The following is a 22,396-nucleotide window of genomic DNA, read 5'->3' as shown; positions in this document are numbered from 1 at the left end:
AGTGAGTTGGTAGCAGCGAGACAACAGACAGGAAATGAAGAGCTGTATAGCGCCTCCTTCGGCCGGAGACCAGAATGTCCAGTGGAGGTCTAGAGGTTTCGAAAGAGGAAGTGTCAAATTACAGCTGCATAGTACAACTAGGACTATTCCTGCAAACAGCAATAGAGACGTGATCTTGGGCTAGAGTGACCGGATGGGGAAGTAGGAGTATCGATAGGTCGAGTGGCTAGAGAGGCCGGAGGTGGGTGGCCAGAGAAGTCGGGAGGACCAGAAGTCAAGACCATGACTTACGCTTATCTCTTCAAGTACATCATCATAGGGGACACAGGTACTCTGCTGGCAGGGCCATCTGCAAAGCTGGGACTAGGTTCTAAAGCCTAAAGTGGCACCAGCGGAGGGCGGGGCTCGTGGGGGAGGGGAGGGGCAATCTGGAGGGGCGCTGTCGGGGGCGGGGCCAGCATGGGGGCGGGGCTGGCCCGGGGGCTGGTCTGAAGGTTCTCTTTCCCCTTTGCCACTCTGGGGAAAATAATCCAACCCCCAACTCCAAGTTTTCGACTTGTGTCCTCACTGGGTTCTCCACCTCACCTTCCGTCTCGGAAGGATAGACCTGAGTACCCGCATCCTCTTTCAGGTGTGGGGAAGTCATGCCTCCTCCTGCAGTTTACAGACAAGCGGTTCCAGCCTGTCCACGACCTCACAATAGGTAAGGACTTTCTGCCAACCACAGGAAAAATGGATGAAAAGTTGCAGTTAAAAGTTATCAATCTTCAAAGTTAATCCAAGTTAATTTGCTCCCACTTTAACTAATCAGAAGTTGTATGGAGAGAAACTAGTGGAGGCAGCTTTATATAATGAAAAGAGCATGAATTTGGAATAAAAAGGTTTGACTCTGAACCCCTGTTCTGAAGTTACTAGCTTAGGCAAGACACCTCATCTCTCTAAAGCTCAGTTTCTCTCCATAAAATCAGAGTTGCAAGGATCCCTTCCAGCTTTAAGTGCTGTGATTCTGTGAAAGAATACTGTCAAGTGATTATAACTTCTGAAACATTAAAAATAACAAAGAGATTTAAGACTCTGTAAGCCTCAATATCCTTATCTGTAAAATAAAGGGGTTAGACTAGATTGCCCTTAATACCCTTCCAGCTTTGGTATGTTGTAATGACACAGGGAAAAAAATGGATTAGTTGACTTATGAGTTATATGAGATAACATAGTGAATTTCCTAGAAGCATTATTATTTTCTGATGCAATTAGTTTCTTTTCTAAATGTCTTACATAAGAGTTTCAGAGAAACTGTTAATTGTTACTGGTGCTAGAGGAAAAAGAACAAAGAGATTAAAGTGATAAGGAAAACTATAGCAAGATAACACAGATTCATTGCAGTATTAAAAGACAGATACTTCCTAGCTGTGTCACCCTGGGCAAGGCACTTGATCCCAATTGTCTAGCCCTTACCACTCTTCTGCCTTGGAACCAGTACTTAATATTGATTCCAAGATAGAATATAAAAGCTTAAAAAAAAAGATAAAGAAGCAAAATCTTTAGCTTCCATCACATAAAGAAAAACCTCTGCATACATATGCAAAGAATCTTAAGTTTCCAGGAACATAACTAGCAATTCTGAGAAGCATTCTCTATTAGAGGGCTTCCTTGATCAAAAAGTCACCAAATAGATGGGATTCATAAAGGAGATGCATGTTTGGCAATACCATTGGGGAAAAGAGAATTTTACCCAAATTCTGGCATAGAATTTATATTCTTTCTGGATCAGCCCTTTGCAGTTACCCAAGAGTTGGACAAGAAGCTGGGCACAAAAGCCCAAGTGGCTCTAAGACCATGGTTATAAAAAATTGCAACTGACAGAAATTTTCTTTCATCCTTATTCATACAGAGATTGTTCTATAACAAACCAAGAAACATAATTTTTTTTTTTCAAAAAAAGTTGTTCCATTCTTGACAAAGAAATTCAGAGTAGTTTGCTTTCCATCAGATTATTCTTGTGTCTTTCTAATTACCTGCAACTAGTCCTTAACACTTCATAACTTAATTGTGAAAATCTGCAAAGAGACCATTGGCTCAGTCAACATTTTATTGCTAAGGTAAAGCTATTTCATCCCTAAACATTCTGACTCCGTACCATGTGAAAATGACAGGATTTGGAGTGAAAAAAAGAGGAAATACATACTATATTATCAAATATGTTTAATAGCAGTGCCCTTCATTTTCTGACGTTGTGGGCAATATTACACTAATGAGGGAATATAGTTCCTAATGCAGAAACTAAGTCATCTTGGGCATTTTAGTTCTTAAAAGACTATATTTCTTGAGAAAATACATTATATTATATCTTTCAGATAGATCCTTTAGTTGTAATAGAGGTTAAGTGGATAGAGTCTTGGGCCTAGATTCATATTTCTGAGTTCAAATATGGCCTCAAACACTTACTAGCTGTGTGACTCTGGGCAAATCAGTTAACCTCTGCCTTAGTTTCCTCAAGTGTAAAATGGGTATAATAATAATATTTATCTCCTAGGGTCATTGTAAGGATGAGATAATATTTACAAAGTGACTAGAATGTATTATAAGATTAATAAATACATTTTCTCTTATAAGAAACGGTTATTGTTCCATGGAAAAGGTTAGAGAATGACTATTTTAAACCTCATACTTTAAAAAGAAGCTATAAATTTCATTTTAGCTAATTTTATAAGGGTTAACATTTTATTTTTTTTGAAAATTTTATTTAGTCAATTTAGAAGATTATTCCTTGATTACAAGAATCATATTCTTTCCCTCTCCTCCCCCACCCTTTCCAGTAGCTGACACGCAATTAATGGTTAACATTTGAGAGGTAGCATGGCCTAGTAAATAGAAGAGCTGACATTGGAGTCTGAAAAGTTTAATTTCAAGCCCTGACTCTGACATATAACCCCAGCAAACCCTTTTATTTTTTATTCATAAAACCTTTACCTTTCATCTTAGATGAACAATACTATGTTTTAGTTCCATGGCAGAAGATCGATAAGGGCTCGGCAATGGGGGTTAATTGACTTGCCCAGCTAGGAAGTGTCGGAAACCAGATTTGAACCTAGGACCTCCCAACTCTAGGCCTGGCTCTCAATCTACTGAGCCACCCAGCTGCCCCCTCCAGCAAACCCTTTTAAAGTTTACCTATCAGTAGTAGAAGCGGATTTCTAGTCTGTATAAGTGGGGAGTTTCTATATTAGTAGTTTCCTGATGAAATCACAAATTTACCCCCTTCAAAAAAAAACCTTCCAAAACAGATAAATGGTGCAAAATTTAACCAAGGTTAAAAAATTGCCAATTTCCACATTGACTTTCTTTCTTTTAAAAACTCTTATTTTCTGTCTTAGTAGTATCCATTCTAAGTCTAGAAAGGGCCAGGAAATTGAGGTTAAGTGAACTTGCCCAGAGTCAAGACAACTAGGGAGTGTTTGAAGCTATATTTGAACCCAGGACCTCCAGTCTCTCTACATTAACTTTCTTCTTTTACCTTGAGATAGTTATTACCAAAAGCATAATTAGATGAATCTAGATGAGAAGGAAAACTAAAATAAGAGCCCATACAGTAGAACAACTATTTAGACAGATCCATGGGTACAGCTACATTTTGAAAAGGCACAGGAAGTGGAAGCTAAATCATATGGGGACCACAACCGTTACCCTTCATTGAACATAGCTATCATTGATGATAATCATCATGTTCTCTGTTCTTCATTGGCAGGTGTGGAGTTTGGTGCCCGTATGGTCAACATTGATGGCAAACAAATAAAACTGCAAATCTGGGATACGGTGAGAGAGAAGAGAAGAACTAATTCACTTCTAGTAGTAGCTAAGCATAGAAGGAAAGAGGAAAAGGATCTGAGGGTGGGGTATTTTGAGCTGAGAACAGAAGAGTCAGAGACGAAAAAAGTTTTGGGTCCCATTGATCCCACTTACAAATCCAGAATGGAATTCCTTTTCACAGTCTTTTAATATTTCATTCATTTGCAGCATTGAAGAAGGCAAATACTAGCTGAATACCTTATATGTTTTATTTATATACATGTTTACATTACCTTATTTACATACCAGTTTTTCCTAGGACATCTTCACTTTTTTGAAATCATTTGATTCCATTCCCTTCTCTGCCCTAAAGAAGTCTATTCAACGTCTTCTTACTCTCAAGTTTGTGTGTAGGGGAACTGCTCCTAATTTCTGATCAGAATTTCTTCCTTTTTCAGTTACTTTTAGGTTTTTTATAGTTGGTCATTTATCAGTCTTAAAAGCTGAAACATCTATGTATTGAATTTCAGTTCTGTGTATTATGACCCAGGTTGCATTTCTTGAGATCTGTCTTCTTGATAATTGAATTGAAAGCTGGATACTTTTTGTACATAGCTCCTCATTATGTGAACCCTTAAAGTTCTTATTACTTCTTTTGGGTGCCTTCAGTTGATCAATCTATTTTTCATTATGATTTTATTAATATATGCATATGTAGGGCTGGGTTTTCCAGGCAGCTTTAGCAAGATTATTCTGTCTAATCCATACTTTCTATCTTTTCTGGTCAGAGTCATCATTATGACAAGTAGTTCACAGTTCAGATAATAGCATTAATACCCAAATACTCTGCACCCCTCTTAACCAAAGTCCTTACTTTTATTTCTAGCATCCAACTTGACAGAAACCACATATCTATCACCATACATTTAAGTACATATATTGGCACTATTTGCCACTGTTTTTCTCAATAACTGACAATTACATAGTGATTTATAAACATCTCATTTGGAATTCAAAACAACCCTATGAGGTAAGTACTTAAGGTATTTTCTCCATTGTATAAATAAGGAAATGGGGCAAAGAAGGGAATTGATCTCCCCATCACACAACTAACATCACAGGCAGCATTCAAACTCAGCACTGCTTCATTCCAAGCCCAACACTTTCACCACTACCCCATGCTGCCTCATATTTCCTTGTACTGCCTGGGCTCCTGGATTCTTTCCCATTATAGACTCTGAAGTGTCAAAGGCCAGCCTTGCTTCTAACCCTCTTTTATGTTCCATTTAGTATCTCTTGCCTCTGTTTCCCAAACTGTGATTCTGAATCTATAGAGAGACCCTAGAAACTCTGAGAAAATCCCATAAAGAAAAACTGCAGGCTTTATAAATGGGCAGAATCAGTCGAGTTGTCCATGCCTCCCTTGAATCAGGTTTAATGTAAGAGTTCTACCAATTTGATTATGACACTGTGGATAAGATGATTTGTAGCTTCTTTTTGGAGAGATAACATAGGTCATAAAGTAAGCAATTGAGAACTATTACTCTATATCTGATACCTAAGCAACATTTTGCCCAATAAGTAACTTGGCTTTAATGAGAGCTCACCACAAATTTATGTACCTGATCCAGTCCTTCCAAGTAAGCTTTGGAAAAGTTTTCTTGCTGAACCTTTTATCATCCAAACTTTTTGTCTTCCTTCTAGTGATACAATTTTTTGTAACTGTTTTAAAAAGCGTCAAACATAAAATGTCCATAAATTAAGAGAGTGTATAATTTTTTTTAAACCCTTTACCTTATGCCTTAGAATCACTACTGTTTATTGGTTCCAAGGCAGAAAAGCAATAATGGCTAGACAATGGGTATTAAATTAATTCCCTGGGATTATACAACTAGGAAGCATTTGAGGCAAGGACTAGGCAATCGGAATCATGTGACTTGACCAGGGTCACACAGTTAGGAAGAGCTTTAGGCCGTATTGGAAACCAGGACTTCCTGACTCCAGGCCTGTCACTCTATCCACTGTACTACTTAGTTGCCCCTCTTTTCTATTGTTGTTAAAAATGAGAATGATGAAATTCTGTTGTCTTTTGCTTATGTTGTGTGCAGTTAAATTCCCAAGTATCTACATCAATAAAGAGGAACTTTCAGGTTCATACAGTTTTAAAAATAATCCAAAGCTCATTTATAGTTGACTTTGGTGTACATTTTGATTCTTATACTTAAAGTAGAGTGTATCTGTCTTTCTAGGAATAAGAACTTATAACCTATACAATATATTGGACTTTACAAAGGACTTTCTTCATTACAGTGTTTTGAGGGAGATGGTACAAATATCTTTGTTTTACAGAAAAATTTTGGTAATTTTCCCATATTCACTGTCAGTAAACATCAGAATGACTTGAGCCAGGCTTCATGACTCTTAATTCCACCAACAAATTCAGCTATGAAGACCTATCTTAACAGAAGCCACAAAGATGTCCAGCCTCATCCTTCTACCCCTGTCAGCTTCTTCCCTTCTATCAGTTACATATTGAACGTAGACAGGGGTATGTTTCCTTTAAAAACTGAACACCCTGAATGAAACTATCCCTCTTTCTGATTGCATTCTACCCAGACCTGGAGCAGGTAAAGCTGGACTGGAAAAACTAATTGAGTAATTTAATTTTAAAAGGGCTTTTCTTATTAAGCCAGCTTAAAGACACAGGAGATATTTTCAGCAGCTGAACTTTAATACTCATGTGATTTAGTCACAGTGTAGGCTTCCCCCAAATTTCCCCTTCCCATTCTTACTGGGCTGCAGTTTACTTGCAGAGAAAATTAAGAGAGGAGATTAGAAAGTCAACAGGAATTCAAAACAAAACAAAGCTAAAAATAATGGTATGTTGACTATGTATCTAAAAAAGGATATGAAATAAAAATTGTGTTTTTAGATAATATTTTGTAAAGCTAAGGTGGTATAGATTGCTCCAAAGGACTTAGAATTCTTATTAAATTCTGATGTCTTAATAGTGATAGGAATGCAATTCACTGAAAAATTTGTATAATTCTTTTTTTTTTTTAACCCTTAACTTCCGTCTTGAAGTCGATACTGTGTATTGGCTCCAAGGCAGAAGAGTGGTAAGGGCTAGGCAATGGGGGTCAAGTGACTTGCCCAGGGTCACACAGCTGGGAAGTGTCTGAGGCCAGATTTGAACCTAGCACCTCCCATCTCTAGGCCTGGCTCTCAATCCACTGAGCTATCCAGCTGCCCCCCAAATTTGTATAATTCTTAGAGAAAACCTAATCTAGGGAAAGGAAAACTAGATGACCAGTCAGGAAACCTGAACTATTCTGCAGCTTCAACAATAATTTACTACATAACCCTAAGCAAATCACATTGTTTCTAATGCTTGTATCTTAGTTTATCTTTGAATCCTGGATAATAATTTCTTCTCAGATTTTCAAGGAAGCTAGGTGAGGATAAGATAAAAAATATGAAAAGCTTTTTGCCATCCATCCTTATATAATAGATTCAGAACTTTTACTAAAAAGTCGTTTTCTTCTGACAGAAAACAAATAATAGCACAAATAGCTACGAAACCAAATGTTACTTTTTGTCCATATTATGTGAGCCAGGTGTTTTGACACATAAATTAACTTACAATATGATTTAGTATGGAAGTGCAGTTACAGTTTTTAAACTTTGGTGAGGGGCCATTCTCCCAATTTTTTTTTCCACTTATCTTGTTAAGACTGCAATTGGGAAGCAGCTAGGTAGCCCAGTGGACAGAGAGCTAGGCCTGGAGATGGGATCTCCTGGGTTTAAACTGACCTCAGACTCTGCCTACAGTTGATAGTCAGGCTTAGAGATTGGAGGTTCTGGGTTCAAATCTTGCCTCAGACACATTCTAGCTATGTGACTAAAAAAAAAGATTATAATTGGGCAGAGTGCTTAAGAAGTTAACCCTTTTTTGCCAGTGTGGCATCATAGCAATAAAGTAAACCAACTTATATAATAATGATTCCACCATGACTTCCTTCATTAACATCCTAAAAATAATTTCACCTTGTACATATGAAAAAGCGGGAGTAAAAGGGTTAAAATTGTATATTATTTATCACCTAGATAAGTCAGAAATACAATTAAGGCTAAAACTGAAAATGCCTAAGTTCCTATTTGATTGCTTAGCTGAGCTCTCCTGGTTTCCCCTTTCTTTGTATATTGACTTCTCCCAATCCTCTTCACCTACAAAAGAAACTTTTCTGCTTAAGTATTGTGTGTGTATGGGGGGTTGGGGACAGGCTCGGTAAGAGTATGATCCATCCTGTTCTCCAGGAATAACTTGGTTTTGTTTGGGGTTTCTTATTGCTGTGTTGGTGGGAAAGGCTGGGCAAGAATCCTTCCGTTCTATCACCCGTTCCTACTACAGGGGAGCAGCTGGAGCCCTGCTGGTTTACGACATTACAAGGTGAGTGATATCAGAGGTATGGATGTGGGGAAGAGTTTTTTTCATACCCTACAAATTTACTTTACCACTCACTAAATCTATTGAGAAAGACATGCAGAAAAGGCTTCTATATTATTTTCTCTCCCTCTTTCACACCTGGAGACTACTGTCCTTTTTATTTTGGACCATTTTAATTCATTCTGATTTCTTGAGCTAGGTTTTTTCCCCTCTCTGCATACTTCCATCCTACAGACGTGAGACCTTCAACCATCTAACTTCATGGCTAGAAGATGCTCGGCAGCACTCCAGCTCCAATATGGTTATCATGTTGATTGGAAATAAGAGGTACATTTTTTAATGTTGATTATTGATGAAATAGACCCTTGTTCTCTTTTAATTTAATTTTTTTTAACCCTTAACTTCTGTCTTAGAATCAATACTAAGTATCTGTTCTAATGCAGAAGAGTAGCAAAGACTAGGCCATTGGGGTTAAGTGATTTGCACATAACTAGGAAGTGTCTGAAGCCAGATTTGAATTTAGGACCTGTTGTCTCTAGATCTAGCTTTCTATCCACTGAGTCACCTAACTGCCCTTTACAAATTTAATTTCAAAGTATTCCATAGACTATATATTTTATTTTCGAGTTTGTATAGGTATGGTAGAACAAATATAAATACCTCTCCTATGCAATGCTCTGCTTCAGCCTAGAGTGCTAGGCTTAAAGGTAGGAAGACAAAGCTCCAAATCTTATCACTGAGATGTATTAGCATCTGGCCAAGTCACTTAGCATTTATAAAATGAGATTAAATTAGGTCCCTTCTAGGTCTAAATCTGTGATCTTCTATGATAAGAAATCGGGAATACAAAGGCAAAACAATACTTTAAGCTGTCCTAAAGCAGCTAGATTAATCAGTGGATAGAGCATTTGGCCTGGAGTCAGAAAGACCTGAGTTCAGATCTGGACTCAGACACTTACTAGCTATGTAACCTTAGGCAAGTCACACAATTTCTGTTTGCCTTAATCCCCTGAAGAAGAAAATGGCAAATTAGTATCTTTACTAAGAAAAATCCATGGGCAGTATGGTCTACAAGGTCATAAAGAGTCAGATAACAAGAAAGCTTACAATTTAGTTGGAGGAGGACAAATAACATGTGAGCATTGGTATAATATGATCAGTACACAGGAGAAATACAAAATTCTATGAGAGATTTGAGAAGGCAGAAGGGGAGATGCTATAGGAACTGAAGATTTAAAAGGCAGAAACAAAGCAGTTCTTTCCTTCAGGAGCTTATGTTCTACTTGAGAATAAACAACATGTGCACAGATAAGTGATACAGGGGTGATGATTCCAAAAGCCATTCCGAAAAATTGAGTCAAAAAACTCAGGAGAGTGCTAAAAAAAAGAGGAATTGTGAGGAGGGAATCTGCTGCATCTTTCTCAGGATGTTTTCCAATTGCTCCCTTAGCCTTGCTTCACAACAGTAAAACAGCCTATCCATTCAATTCTTTTATTGGATATAACTCTTCAGATAATGCTAAGCTCTGCTGAAGGCAGGTCAGCAGCTCCTGCCTAGATTTTGGTTCTGATCCAATTGGTCCCTACTCTCATTCTGGACTTTAATGAGCTAAGCATTGGTTACCATTTTACAGGAATAGGGACAAATTTCCCAGGGAGATTGCCAGAATTGCAAAGGCAGTTTCGTGTGATGCTGGGGAAAAAGACACTTGCAGTTGGCATCACAGGACTCGGATTCAGATCATGGCTTTGCCACCTATTATCCTTATAACTTTGGACTTAATCTCTCCGAACTTGTTTCTTTTTCTGGAAAATGAAGACCTTGGACAAGATAACCTCCAAAGTTTCTTCTGGCTCTAAAGCTGTGGTCCTAAATAAATACAATATATATATACAGAGTAATACTGCAGATTATGCAGCCTGAGATCACATTATTTTTGCATATGCATATAGCATCATACAATTGAATCAAATGGAGTTTTCAGAGTACTTATATCTTTAAGATCCACCTTAATTTTTGTTAATGTGGACCTCTTTCTAGCAATATTTATTGAATTGATTTTTATAGACCCAAACGTGGGACTTCATTCATCTCTATTAATTATTTTTTAACAAATTTTATTCATCTTTTGTTTTTATATCAGCTACATTTCCCAATTTATTCCTGCCTCTACCCCCAAAATGTCTCTCCTTGTTATAATTTTTAAAAAAAAACAGAGCAAAAAAGTTCAGCTCAACTAATATGTCCAAAAATATTGGCATTATATGACTTTTCCATACCCATAGCCCTCATCTCTGCAGAATAAGGGTACTTGGGTAGATAGGAAATACCTTCACAGATCTATTTTTTGAGCAAAATTTGTCCATTCAGTGTCATTTATTGTTCTTTCCATTTACATTGTTGTAGTCTTTGTGTATATTGGTTCTACTTACTTACTTTTTAATCAATTCAAGTAAGTCCCTGTTTTTCTCTATCATTTAAAATAGATCAAATTATAATATAACATTACATCCATGTACCACAATTGGCCATTCCCCAATAAATGAGCATCTGCTTTATTTCCAGGTCTTTGCTACTATAAAAAGTACTGCCATAAATATTGTTGTATACATTTATGTATGAATATGGTGTATAAAGGGACATTCTTATTGTCTTTGATTTCCTTGTGGTATGTGCTCATAAAAGACTTTCTCAGTGAAAGGGTATGGATTCTTAGTCATTCTCTTTATATAAGTTCCCATGACTTTACTAAATGGTTGGATCAGAACACAGCTTTGCTAACAATACATTTGTGTGCTTCTTCCAAAACCACCTCAACACTATTTCTATTTTATGTGGTTTTTGCCATTTTGCTAGATGTGAAGTGAAAACTCAGGCTTATTTGATTTGCATTTCACATTATTAGTGCCTCATATGCTTGTTAATAGTTTGTAATCCTTCTTTTGAGGACTGTTTATTTGTTCATATACTTTTACTGCTTATCTATTGAGGTATGGCTTTTGGTCTTATATATTTTTATTGTCTTATCTTGGATACCAGACGCTTATCAGAGTTTTTGGTATAAAGATTTTTTCTCCCAAATTACCACTTAACCTTCTTATCCTAGCTGCATTAGTCTTATTCATCTAAAAGCTTTTCAATTGCATGTGTTGAAGAAAATATATCTTACTAATACTATATTATCTGTATTTTTAGGCTAAGGCCTTCCAGAAATTATTTTATTTAAAACATTAATCTCAATGCAAACCATTTCTAGCTTGAAAAGAGATGTCTAAACTGGCATAGTTCCCCATGCCCTTCAACATGATTCTCTTCCCCAAAAAGGTTTCAGGTAACATTTATAGGAATCTTGAACAAGGTGAAAAAGAGTTCAAAATACAGTCGAGGTTAGCATTCCAGAAATGAGTAACCACATCCCTATCCCATTCTTCCTGAACCACTCTTTTCCTTCCTGGAGTTTAAACATAAAGCCTTCTTCCCTTTCATTCCTGGGACCTAGTACAAAACCCAGCTTGGCAGCAGTGTTGGGTAGGGAATCAGAAAAGAATTGAGTTAGAATGTGGCCTCAGACACTTACTAGCTATGTGACCCAGGGCAAGTCACTTCACATTGTGTGCCTCAGTTTCCTCAACTGTAAAACAAGGATGATAATAATAGGACCTCCCAGGGTTGTTGTGAGGACTAAACGAAATAATATTTGTAAAACACTTAGACAGTACCTTACATACAATACATGCTGATTAAATGCTTATCCCTTCTCCCTTCCCTCTGCTACTTTCTTTCCATATGGACTTAGACAAGTCACTTCTCTTCTCTAAGCCTCAGTTTCCTAGTTCATAAAATAAGGAGTTTGGACTTAATAATATCTAAGGTCCCATCTAGCTTTATATTCCATGGTATACAATCTAAATGTTATTATTTCACTATCTTTGAGGGTAGTACATCTGAACCTGGTGATTCTAAGCAGTCAATAAGCATTTATTAAGCACTGACTGTTCACAGATATTGTGCTCCACACTGGGATACAAAGAAAAGCAAAAGACAATTCATTAAGTACAATTATATGTGCTTTCTTATTGGCTCTTTACCTTATCTTGGATTTCAGTTCCCTGTGTTGCATCTTCCAAGGTGAAGATGATTCTTGATAGAAAAATAAAATAAAAGCAAACAAGATATTTAATTAGTCTACCTTTTATCTACTGTATATTATCATTATCTATTATTTTTCTAGCCCAAAGTGGGGTCCTTTCTCTCTCATGTCATCCAAAAGCCTTTTATGTTTTTCTTCAACTTAAGTGCTTTCTGGGATTTTTTTTAACCTTTATTTAAAGCCTTGCTATTAGCCCTCTGGTATCTATCCTTCATTCTTTTGTACTATATTTAGAGTAGTTCCCTCTATAGGAACTAATCTTTAGTTGTTGGGTGGCTTATTTAAAAGTAGTTTTCTCTTTTCCTATTTTTTAGTATTACGAACCTCATCATCAGAATTTTCTTCTTGAGAACTTCCAAACACTTGTTAACTAGTTTTCCATATATAATCTTAGACCATATGATCATATGTTCTGCTTTTAACAGATATCACCAACAGATATCTAGATACTGGATACTGGAAACTCTCAATTCAGTTCCACACATTGTCACTGAACACTTGTGACTTGCCTCCCCACCAGTTTTTTTGTTGACTCTTATAATTCATTGTCTATTCCTATATTCTGGGCAAGTAGTCAATTGATGGAAAGATAGAATTTACAAGGAGATGAAATCCAAGATAAATGATAACATGGAAACCAAATACCAAAGAAATATCAGGTGATTCAGTGAGTTTCACTAGGCCCAGATGAATTATATAAAATAATTCTGAAAGAACTAGTAAATTTGATAGCAGCTCAGCAGCTGGCAATAACTTGATATAAAAAGATCATGGAAATGAGAGAATGAAGACACAAGCCTAGAAACTAGGAAAATTTATTGAAAGAATTTCATCTATAGTATCCATTACAAGCTGAGCCCTTTGCAGATTGTCAAACAAAATTTTTAAAGAGTCATCATTGTCTCTAAGGAGCTTACAATTCAGTCAGTCATTTATTCAGCACCTACCATTAAGGAAAATATTGTATTTAGAAAAATAAAATCAAAATGTACAGAAAAATACTTTTAGTGGAGAAAAGGATTACTTGGAAGAGTCAGGAAAGACCTCACATACAAGGGACACCACAACTGAGGGACAAAAGAGTTTCCAAGGGGCCAGGATGAGGAAGGCCTATCTAGCTAGTGGGAAATTACCTCCTTAGTTTTGGAAAAAAGTAGGTCTAGAGTATATAATCTGTCAGGGGAGATAATGGGAAATCAGTCTAGAAGTCTAAGTTGGGGTGAAATTGTAAATGCCAAACAGAAAAGTTTATATTCTCTTACAATAAATTAATGAGATCACTATCACTCATGAGCATAGTTGCTAGTATACTATTTGAGGGAAGAGAATTTTAAAGTGTGTTCAGGTAGACCTAAGTCACCAGAGGTGACTCATTCCATTCTCTCTACCATAGCCAATCCAGAAGCTTTTTCCAACACAACACCTACCCTTACCTTATAACACTTATCTATTCCATCCTTTCCCTCCACTCTAAGTTCCCAGCCCTCTCTCTGTACCACCAATACCCTTCTGAGTTGGAAGTTGGCCCCTCATGACAATTAGAATCAAACTTCTTCCAGGGCACCCATGGCATCAACTGCAGGGGTGCCATTGGGAATTCTCTTTCTCACCCTTCCCTACACAAAGCACTTATATATACTCCCCAGCCTGATACCACCTCTGCCTGGAGAGACAATTCCTTTGAGGTCATCTAAGGTAGTGACCAGTGAGTAAGAGCCCAACCTCCCTTTTTGTTTTGAGTAGGACAGAATGAGTGCATGGATGGGTCATGACAAACTAAAGATCTCATTACATTATTTCTACCAGCACACATGTCTATCTTCTTAACTTCCCTATTGCTTTTGAGTTAAGTACCAACTTTTAGTCAGCCAGGTTCATAACTAAGTGTTATAATGTACTCATTCTCCCTCACTCCAATAACTAGTTGTGTCAAATCTTGTCCGTTCTATCTCCACAATAATCTGGGCCTTTGTCTTTACACAGAAAGTCACCATTCTTATCACTTATCATCAGGATTAATGCAATAGCCTCCTAATTGATCTCTCTTTAAGTCTCTCCCCTTTCCATCTTCTATAGAGCTGCCAAAACGATTTTCCTAAAACACATCTGACCATGTCATTTCCCTAATCGATAAATTCCAGGGGCTCCCTATTGAATCTAAGATAAAAAATGATTCTTCATCATCCTTTTCTTAATTTCAGTTTTCATTTTATAAAGTATATAATAGAATAGTAACATTTATATAATTTGTAAATAAATATACATGTGGGTGGTTTAAGTGTTCAAATCTTGGAATCAATACTGTGCATTGGTTCCAAGGCAGAAGAGTGGTAAGGACTAGGCAATGGGGGTTAAGTGACTTGCCCAGGGTAACACAGCTGAGAAGTGTCTGAGGCCATATTTGAACCTAGGACCTCCCATCTCTAGGCCTGGCTCTCAATCCACTGAGCCACCCATCTGCCCCCTAAAACTTTTTTTATTGATCAGAGTGCAGTCTAAAAGAGTTGAAGACCATTGTTCAAAGCATTGACTTTTTTTAAACTCTTACCTTTCTGTCTTATTAACAACTCGTAGACGGAAAGGCAAGTAAGAGTTAGGCAAATGGGGTTAAATGACTTGTCACCCAGATAGGATGTTTCCAAGGCTAGATTGGAATCCAGGTCCTCCTGACTCTAGGCCTAGAGTTCTATCCACTGTGTCACCTAGCTGTCCCTAGCCTAAATCTAACATAGCTAATGATTTCCACTCCAATTTGGTATTCTTTACCACTACATCATGCTGCCTCTACGATGCTTGTGAGTTCAGTAAGAGCACCATTCTATTTCTCCTTTTCCAAAGACTATGGACATTTGCCTTTTTCCATTCTTGTCATTTCATAGTCCATGCTCTTTGAAAGAGCCCTGATAATAACTCAGCAGACACATCTACTAGTTCTTTTAGTACCCTATAATCATTTCATTTGGACCAATGATTTGAACTCTTCAAGGAAATTGAATTTCTTGTGATTTCTTTTGTAATTTCTTGTGATCTCCTTGGGTTTAGCCATTTTTGTTTTTGTTTTTCCAAAATCATTCTTCTTGGCAGAGAAACAGAAGCAAAATGAGTGGAGCAGCTTAGCCAACTGTTGGTTGTCAGTTGTCATTCATTGCCCTGCCCCATCCTTTTTTTTGTCTTTTCTTCCTCTTGTTTTCCTCAATATAATTTAAAAACAACAAAAGCAAAACAAAACACTTTTTTGTTTCCTTAACTTTCAGCACCAGACTCAGTTTGTTCTGAGTTTTGTCATTCCTGACACTATTTTTACAAGACTATGCCATGCTTTTTATTCATTCTTTATTTCCCACCCATCTTCTGTATATGTATTTTTAAAGTCTTAAGTTGGTTATATTCAGTTTTTTGTGCATCCAAATCAATCTAACAGTATTTTTCTTCCTATTGAGAATTGTTTGTCTTTTGTCTTTGAACTTTATTCTACAGAATTTGAGTCCAGAGAATATACTATCTGTCCCCTTTCAGAATTCTTTGAAATCTGTTCCACTCAAAATTAAGGGTACATTTCAGACTATAATTTTTTCTCTCATTCACTATCACAGATTCTAAAATGTTTGCCATCTACTTTCCCTGAATATTCCCATGATTTCTCCTCTAGCAACCAGTTCTTCCCTTTTGGTCAGAATCAGATCTGGAATTTAATTTGTTTGTTTATGTCCTTCATATTTTGAATGATGGGATCATTATTAAGGCAAGCCAAGAAATCATTGCTTACTTTTCTTTTGGCAAAGAAGACAGATAAAGATGGTTCAGATAACCAAAGTATTCCCATAATTGCTATATTGGAGGGTTTGTAGTACACTTCGATGACAATATCTCTTCTGTTTCTGCTCCCACGGATCTTTACCCAGATACTTTTTCCCTTAGTTTCGTATTTCTCCTCACACAAATGAATATACCTTCTTAATGTACAATACTATTCTCTACTCTATTACCTACTACTACTTTGGAATAAGGTATACCTTTCAAGAGCCATATTTCAGTTATGTGTCTCTTCATACTGTCTCAGATGCTTATGAGGTTAAATATGCCTATGTGCAATAGTATCTCTAGTTCTTTTCATTTGTTATCCATTCTTAATGAATTTAAGTATAGGCATCTGAGGCTATGGATTTTACCACTAACTTCTGTGTGTTGCTAATCTTTTCTCCTACATTGTAACCATTCATCTTTATGTAGGGAAATAGTGTTTATACACATTTCTAATTCATTACCCCTTTGTTCAGTTCCTTTATACCCTTTTGTTGTATTCTAGGCATGAAATCACTTCTCATCAATAGTCTTCTCAAATTAAGGACTCAATTACAGATTTTATGTGGAGAAAAAAATAAAAATAATAAATATGTTTTGGGTTTTGAGCCTTGGTACTTGAGAATATGATGGCTTTATCAAGTTAAGGAGGATTGGTTTTGGAGTTAGTTAGATACGAGTTCAATTTTGAACAATCAGTTAGAAATGTTAGCCTACCAACCACTTTGCCCAACAATTTGGAAGTATGCTAAAAAAGTGACTAAAACATCTATCCACATTCTTTGACTCAGGCAGAGATTTCCCCTACTATTTATAGCAGTACTTTCTGTAGGGGCAAAGAACTGGAAATAAATTCCCGTCTGTTGAAGATAATACTAAACAAATTGTGGTAAATGAATTAATGGAATATTACATAATCATCAGAAATAATGAATAAAAATAATTCAGAGAAGCATGGGAAATCTTGCCTGAATAGATGCAAAGCAAAATAAGTAGAAACAGGAAAACAGTGTAAGTGGAGAGAGCAGCAGCAACAGCAACAACAACAAACCCTTGAAGACTGTATAGTATAATGCCAGGACCGATTTGAAAGAAGAAAAAAGAAAATGCATCTCCCTCCCTTCTTTGCAGAGGTAGGGAATTTTGAGTTCAAACATTGCATATATCATCATACTCACTTGATGTTTTGGCCAGTTTTGCTGAACTGCTTTTTTTCTTTCTTTTTCTTTGTTTTGGGGATAAGCAAAAGGTATCAGTTTTTTAAAGAAAGAAATGGAGCTTAGAAGAAGAATCAGCTGGAAAGAAAGATTTGGAAATCATTTGCTTAAAGGCAATACTTAAAACAATAAAAGTGGATAAGATTGTTGAGGAAGAGAATTGAGAACTAAAGACAGTTACCACATGCCTACAATTAGGGAAGAAGAAAAGACAAGGAACAATTCTAAAGGTGAGATGTAAGGCAGAATAATTCATTGTCATAGAATTTGAAGGCAAGAGTATCATAGAAAAGTGGTCAAAAATCAAACGTAGTAGGCTGATCAAGAAAAATAACTGAGCAAGCATGGTAATTTGTGACTTCTGAGGAAAATTTTCAGTGGAGGAATGAAACCAAATCACAGGAGATCAGAGAATGAGTAAATGGAAGTAAAAGGATGCTTCCTTTTACTACCTACAAAGGTAGACTAATATTTCCAGAAGTATGGCACTGAAAAGAGAGGGATTAGTAATTTTAAATGGAGTGCATAGTCAATGGAAGTAGCTTTTTTTTTCTTTTTTAATTAGGGAAATCTGATCATGTTTGTAGGGAAAAATGAAGAAACAATTAGGGGTGAAGAGATTGAAGATGAGAGATGATAGGGAGGATTTGATGGAGCAAGAGGTGATGAAGTAGGATAAGATCAAAAGTTATGTGCAAATAAACTTAGAAGAGGGAATGATGGAGTATGAAGTGTTTTCTAAAACTTGTTTCCTCTTCCTTATTTTCCATTCTTCACCAGATCTCTATTAGATTGTGTATTCCTTGAGGGCAGAGACTGTTTTTGCCTTTGTATCCTCAGGTATACATAGTGCCTGACACATAGTAGGTGTTTAATGTTTATTAATTTGACTGGATCTCATTTTGCTATAATATATGAGTACCTGGAGTTGAAATAAGTACACTATTGTTCTGATCTTTTATTTGGGTTGTGTTTATTCAACAGTGGAGTCAGGAAACAGGTTGACTATGCCTAAGGAATATATTCCAGGACCTATAACAGAAAAAAAATTTTATACAGGGAAGGAGCTATTTACACTGCTGCACATTCAGAATCTGCTGCATGCAAAATACTGCGCTGGTGTCTTACAATTGAGATAGTACTGCCACTTTTTTCCTGGAAGAGTTCCCTCCCTAATATGGGTCTTTTTGTCTCTTCTTCTCTATCAATTTCTTTCAGTGACCTAGAATCTAGACGAGATGTGAAAAGGGAAGAAGGAGAGGCCTTTGCTCGGGAACATGGACTTATCTTTATGGAGACCTCAGCCAAAACTGCCTCTAATGTTGAAGAGGTACTGTTTCAAAGGGAGTGAATGATCTAGGGACTAGATAGGACATTATTCTTGTCTTTCAGAACTCCCTTCTCCAGTAGCACAAGGTCTTTATGGTAAGGAAGGGAGTGGTCTTAATGGATTAGGGGAGCAAATCCTCTCCTTTTATTGAAATTACTCCATTTTAAAAATTCCAGTTCCTGGGGGGCAGCTGGGTGGCTCAGTGGATTGAGAGGCCAGATTTGAACGTGGGCCTGGTTCTCAATCAAGATCTCAACCAGGCCTACGTTCAAATCTGGCCTCTGATGCTTCCTGGCAGTGTGACCCTGTACAAGTCACTTGACCCCTGTTGCCTAGCCGTTACTACTCTTCTACCTTGGAACCAATACAGAGTATTGATTCCAAGATGGAAGGTAAGGGTTTTGTTTTTTTTAATCCAGTTACTAAAAGATTGTTTCTGCCCCAAATAACATTAATAAAATGTGGCTTATACTGTACTGTTAGGTAGCTTCATAACTGATTAGTGGCCCACTGTTATGTAACATTTTCACCAACGGTTAGTAGGATAAGGAAATCATTCACTTTATATATAATATGTATCTCCCTTCCTTTGCAGAGATGGGAACCAAAGTGGTGGAACATTTCATATACCATCAAATTTGGTTATTATGATAGTTTTTCTTAGATGCTCTTTCCCCCCTTATTTATTCTTTGTTAAAAGAGATGGCTCTCTGGGGAAGGGAAGTTGAATGACATATTTGGAAACGGAGTTGATATAAAAGATACAATTTTTTAAGTTTGAATATGGCACCAAGCTGGGTAGGTCTTAGCTCAATACTTGGGTAGTACTTGCTAAAAATCTTAGGAAGGACTATACAGTGGGTATTGGGATGGCCTATGATTTTCTTCTCTATCTTTTTATAAATCCCTTCCCTGCCTTTAGATATACAAGCCAAAACAGCTATTGCATCCTTTCTTTACATTCATCTTTCCTTGTCTCTATGTGAACTGATTTTTTTCCTTTAGGCCTTCATTAATACAGCCAAAGAAATATATAGGAAGATTCAGCAGGGCTTATTTGATGTCAACAATGAGGTGAGAGGGGGTGATGCATGTCCTAGCATTGGTTTGTCTTAAACTAAATAAGATGGGGATTTTCCTAGAGTGTAGGTTTCTCCCATCTGTTGACTTTCTATTTAAACTAAGGCAGTTTAAATATGACTCTTCCCATGAGGACTCAAAAGATCCATTATTTCTTTATAGTTTTTTTTTTTGATCATGCAGAATGAGTGGTTGAAGTTAGTAATCTGGGTTGCCAGACATATTTTCATTCACGGCATCAGTTTTTTTATAATCTAGGGTATGGGGAAGTTACAAACATCTATCAATTAGATGGATCCATCCTCTCCTGTGAGATTTAGGGTAAAAACAGAAGGGAGAAACTTATTTTCCATATCTGTTCTCCTTTTTCTCTCCTTCCTTCTTACCACATGCATGCATGCTATTGTGGCTTAAAATTTTAAACTATATATATGCATATATATATATATATATATAAAACAAAAGTACAAGAAAAACACTAATTCTAGACAATCATATGCACATTTCTACTACAATTAGCCATTATGTAACTACTGATAGACTTGGCAACTGTAGAGTGTGCATCTAAAAGAAATGTTCACCTTCCAAGGCCATTCCTACCTTTTAGTGTAATCAGTTTTTTATTTCTCCCTCCCTCGTCCTTTATTTGTTACATTTTAGCACTAAGGGATGGGGGATGTCTTATTTTTTCTTACAGGCAAATGGCATCAAGATTGGGCCTCAGCAGCCAGCTTCAGCATCATCAGGACCCAGCTCTTATCAAAGGAATTATGAAGGCACAAGTGACAGCTCTAGCTGTTGCTGAATTTCTGGCCATAGTATCTGGTTCTTCTTTGGACAGTCCCATTATGAAGCAGACTTGAGGAAAGAGGTCCTGGCCACTTTGGAACCAGCTGAAGCCTCATCCCCAGATGTGATATCCTGCCCTTTCACCCGATTAGGGAAGAATTTGTGCCCTTAACTGACCTGTTCCTCTTTAGGGACATGAACATTTCCTATAGATTAGGGCTCCTCTCTCTTCCTTCCTCCCCCCCAACCCTCATCATATTTTAATTTCTAAACTGTTAGGAGCAAGGCTGAGACTCACTAGAATTCAAAGATAAGCAAACACCGATTTTTTTTTTAAGCACAACCCTGCTGCCCATTATGAAGTGTTAGCAAGTGTCAGAGATCTTCTGAGTCAGCATGTTATAGAATTAGGATCTGGTGTACCATGTGGGAATAGTTTTGCTAGTTTAGAAATTTCAACAACCTTTTCATTTCCTTCCCTTTTGGGGTCCATTTGCTACTTTTTCAAAAACCTTGTAGGGAACACATGATTCCTTCTTTCTACGTCTATAAGCAACTCCTTTCCATTGCTAATTTTTACCTTAGGGTCCAATTTTAAATAAATAAATGGACTTCTTGAGGCAGTCTAGGAAATATGGTCTCTTTCTGTTAGGTCTCAGAGAAAGCCATTTTTATTCTTGTTCTTTGAGATCATATCTAGTCAAGACCCACCAACAACTGAATCTTTACTATTTGACCAACCTCATTTCACTACAAATCCTCTAACCAAGCAAATTTGCTTGCTTTCCCCAGCTTGTTACATATGACTTTGTTCCTGCCTCCTTGCCTTTTCAAATTCTAATCCATATCCTTCAGCATAAGTTTAAGAATAACTTCTGATATGTGTCCTAAGATCAACTTTACCAAAATCTAATCTGTCTTCTTAGTGCCCCTTCAGCCTCCATAGATTCAGTGTTATATTAACTTGCACTTTTTGTTTCTTTGTGAATATTAACATTGGTTAGTTGTTCATGTGGAGGACCTATCTTCCCCACAGAGTGTAAAACCCTTGAGGGCAGGGACAGTGTCTTCTATTGCTTTTGTGCTTCTCCTTCCTTTCTAAATTCCCTCATAGTGCTTAGTGTTGCACATTGTATGTACTCTATAAATCTGAATGACTTAAAAGACTTAGAACAGCCTTATTGTATGCCTTTTCTGAGGCTCTGGAAGCACCTTTAAGGAACTACATCCCAGTATTTTCCAACTGCTAATCTGGGAATTCATATTTCCATTCTTTCCCTTAAGATCCATATTCATTTGTCTTCCCTTCCACCATTGCCAAGATCTTTACCTCCTTTACATGCAGACCTATATAGGAAGGCTGACTGCCTCTTGGCATGCACTTTTCTAGTCAGTCCTATATTTGAAAAGCATATGATGCTATCTTCACAAAAATCTGCCATTCTCCCACTCCCCTCCCCATCATGTCTTTTCAATCCTGCCCCTGTACCTTTCTGCCTAGGTCACTCAGTAGCCCTCTTCCCCACTGGTGCCTCTTGGATTTTTTCTTTTTTTTCCTTTTTTTTTTTGCTGTTGAATTCTTCCATTATTAAATATATGCATGTGTCCAACCTGCTCACCTTTCATGTGTCATTTCTGATTATATTGTGGGAAAGCATTGATCAAATACATTTCTCAGCCTTGGGGGACTCGGTCAAAGTTGTTTACAGAAATCTTCCTGATTAGGACCTGTATTGGCTATTGGGCCTAGACTCTTGCCTTGGAAGATACTACAGATTTCTTCTCCACCTGGAGT

General features: G+C 37.0%; 1 protein-coding gene across 3 annotated transcripts; it reads left to right on the top strand.

Annotated features, from left to right (window-relative positions):
• The first annotated feature begins 59 nt into the window (after nt 1-59).
• RAB2B (RAB2B, member RAS oncogene family) lies at nt 60-22,211 on the top strand. Of its 3 annotated transcripts, XM_007479781.3 has the most exons (8): nt 60-328; nt 632-703; nt 3,746-3,813; nt 8,154-8,236; nt 8,468-8,560; nt 18,621-18,732; nt 19,738-19,806; nt 20,510-22,211. In XM_007479781.3, the coding sequence occupies exons 1-8, from the start codon at nt 283-285 to the stop codon at nt 20,615-20,617; spliced, it is 651 nt and encodes a 216-aa protein (XP_007479843.1). In that variant the 5' UTR covers nt 60-282; the 3' UTR covers nt 20,618-22,211. The 3 variants fall into 3 exon arrangements, with proteins under 3 accessions (XP_007479843.1, XP_007479844.1, XP_007479845.1); XM_007479782.3 differs by lacking the exon at nt 18,621-18,732 and having other exon boundaries at nt 134-328; XM_007479783.3 differs by lacking the exon at nt 19,738-19,806 and having other exon boundaries at nt 134-328.
• The last annotated feature ends 185 nt before the right edge of the window (nt 22,212-22,396 follow it).

The sequence above is a fragment of the Monodelphis domestica genome, chromosome 1, assembly GCF_027887165.1.
Source record: "Monodelphis domestica isolate mMonDom1 chromosome 1, mMonDom1.pri, whole genome shotgun sequence".
Lineage (NCBI taxonomy): Eukaryota > Metazoa > Chordata > Mammalia > Didelphimorphia > Didelphidae > Monodelphis > Monodelphis domestica.
This window is presented reverse-complemented; position numbering and strand designations above follow the sequence as displayed.

Bases quoted from the DNA above. Each gene is read 5' to 3' on its own strand.
- RAB2B (XM_007479781.3), top strand. From the start codon at position 283: ATGACTTACGCTTATCTCTTCAAGTACATCATCATAGGGGACACAG. The intron at 704-3,745 runs GTAAGGACTTTC...CTTCATTGGCAG, and splicing joins TGTCCACGACCTCACAATAG to GTGTGGAGTTTGGTGCCCGT. The intron at 8,561-18,620 runs GTACATTTTTTA...AATTTCTTTCAG, and splicing joins ATGTTGATTGGAAATAAGAG to TGACCTAGAATCTAGACGAG.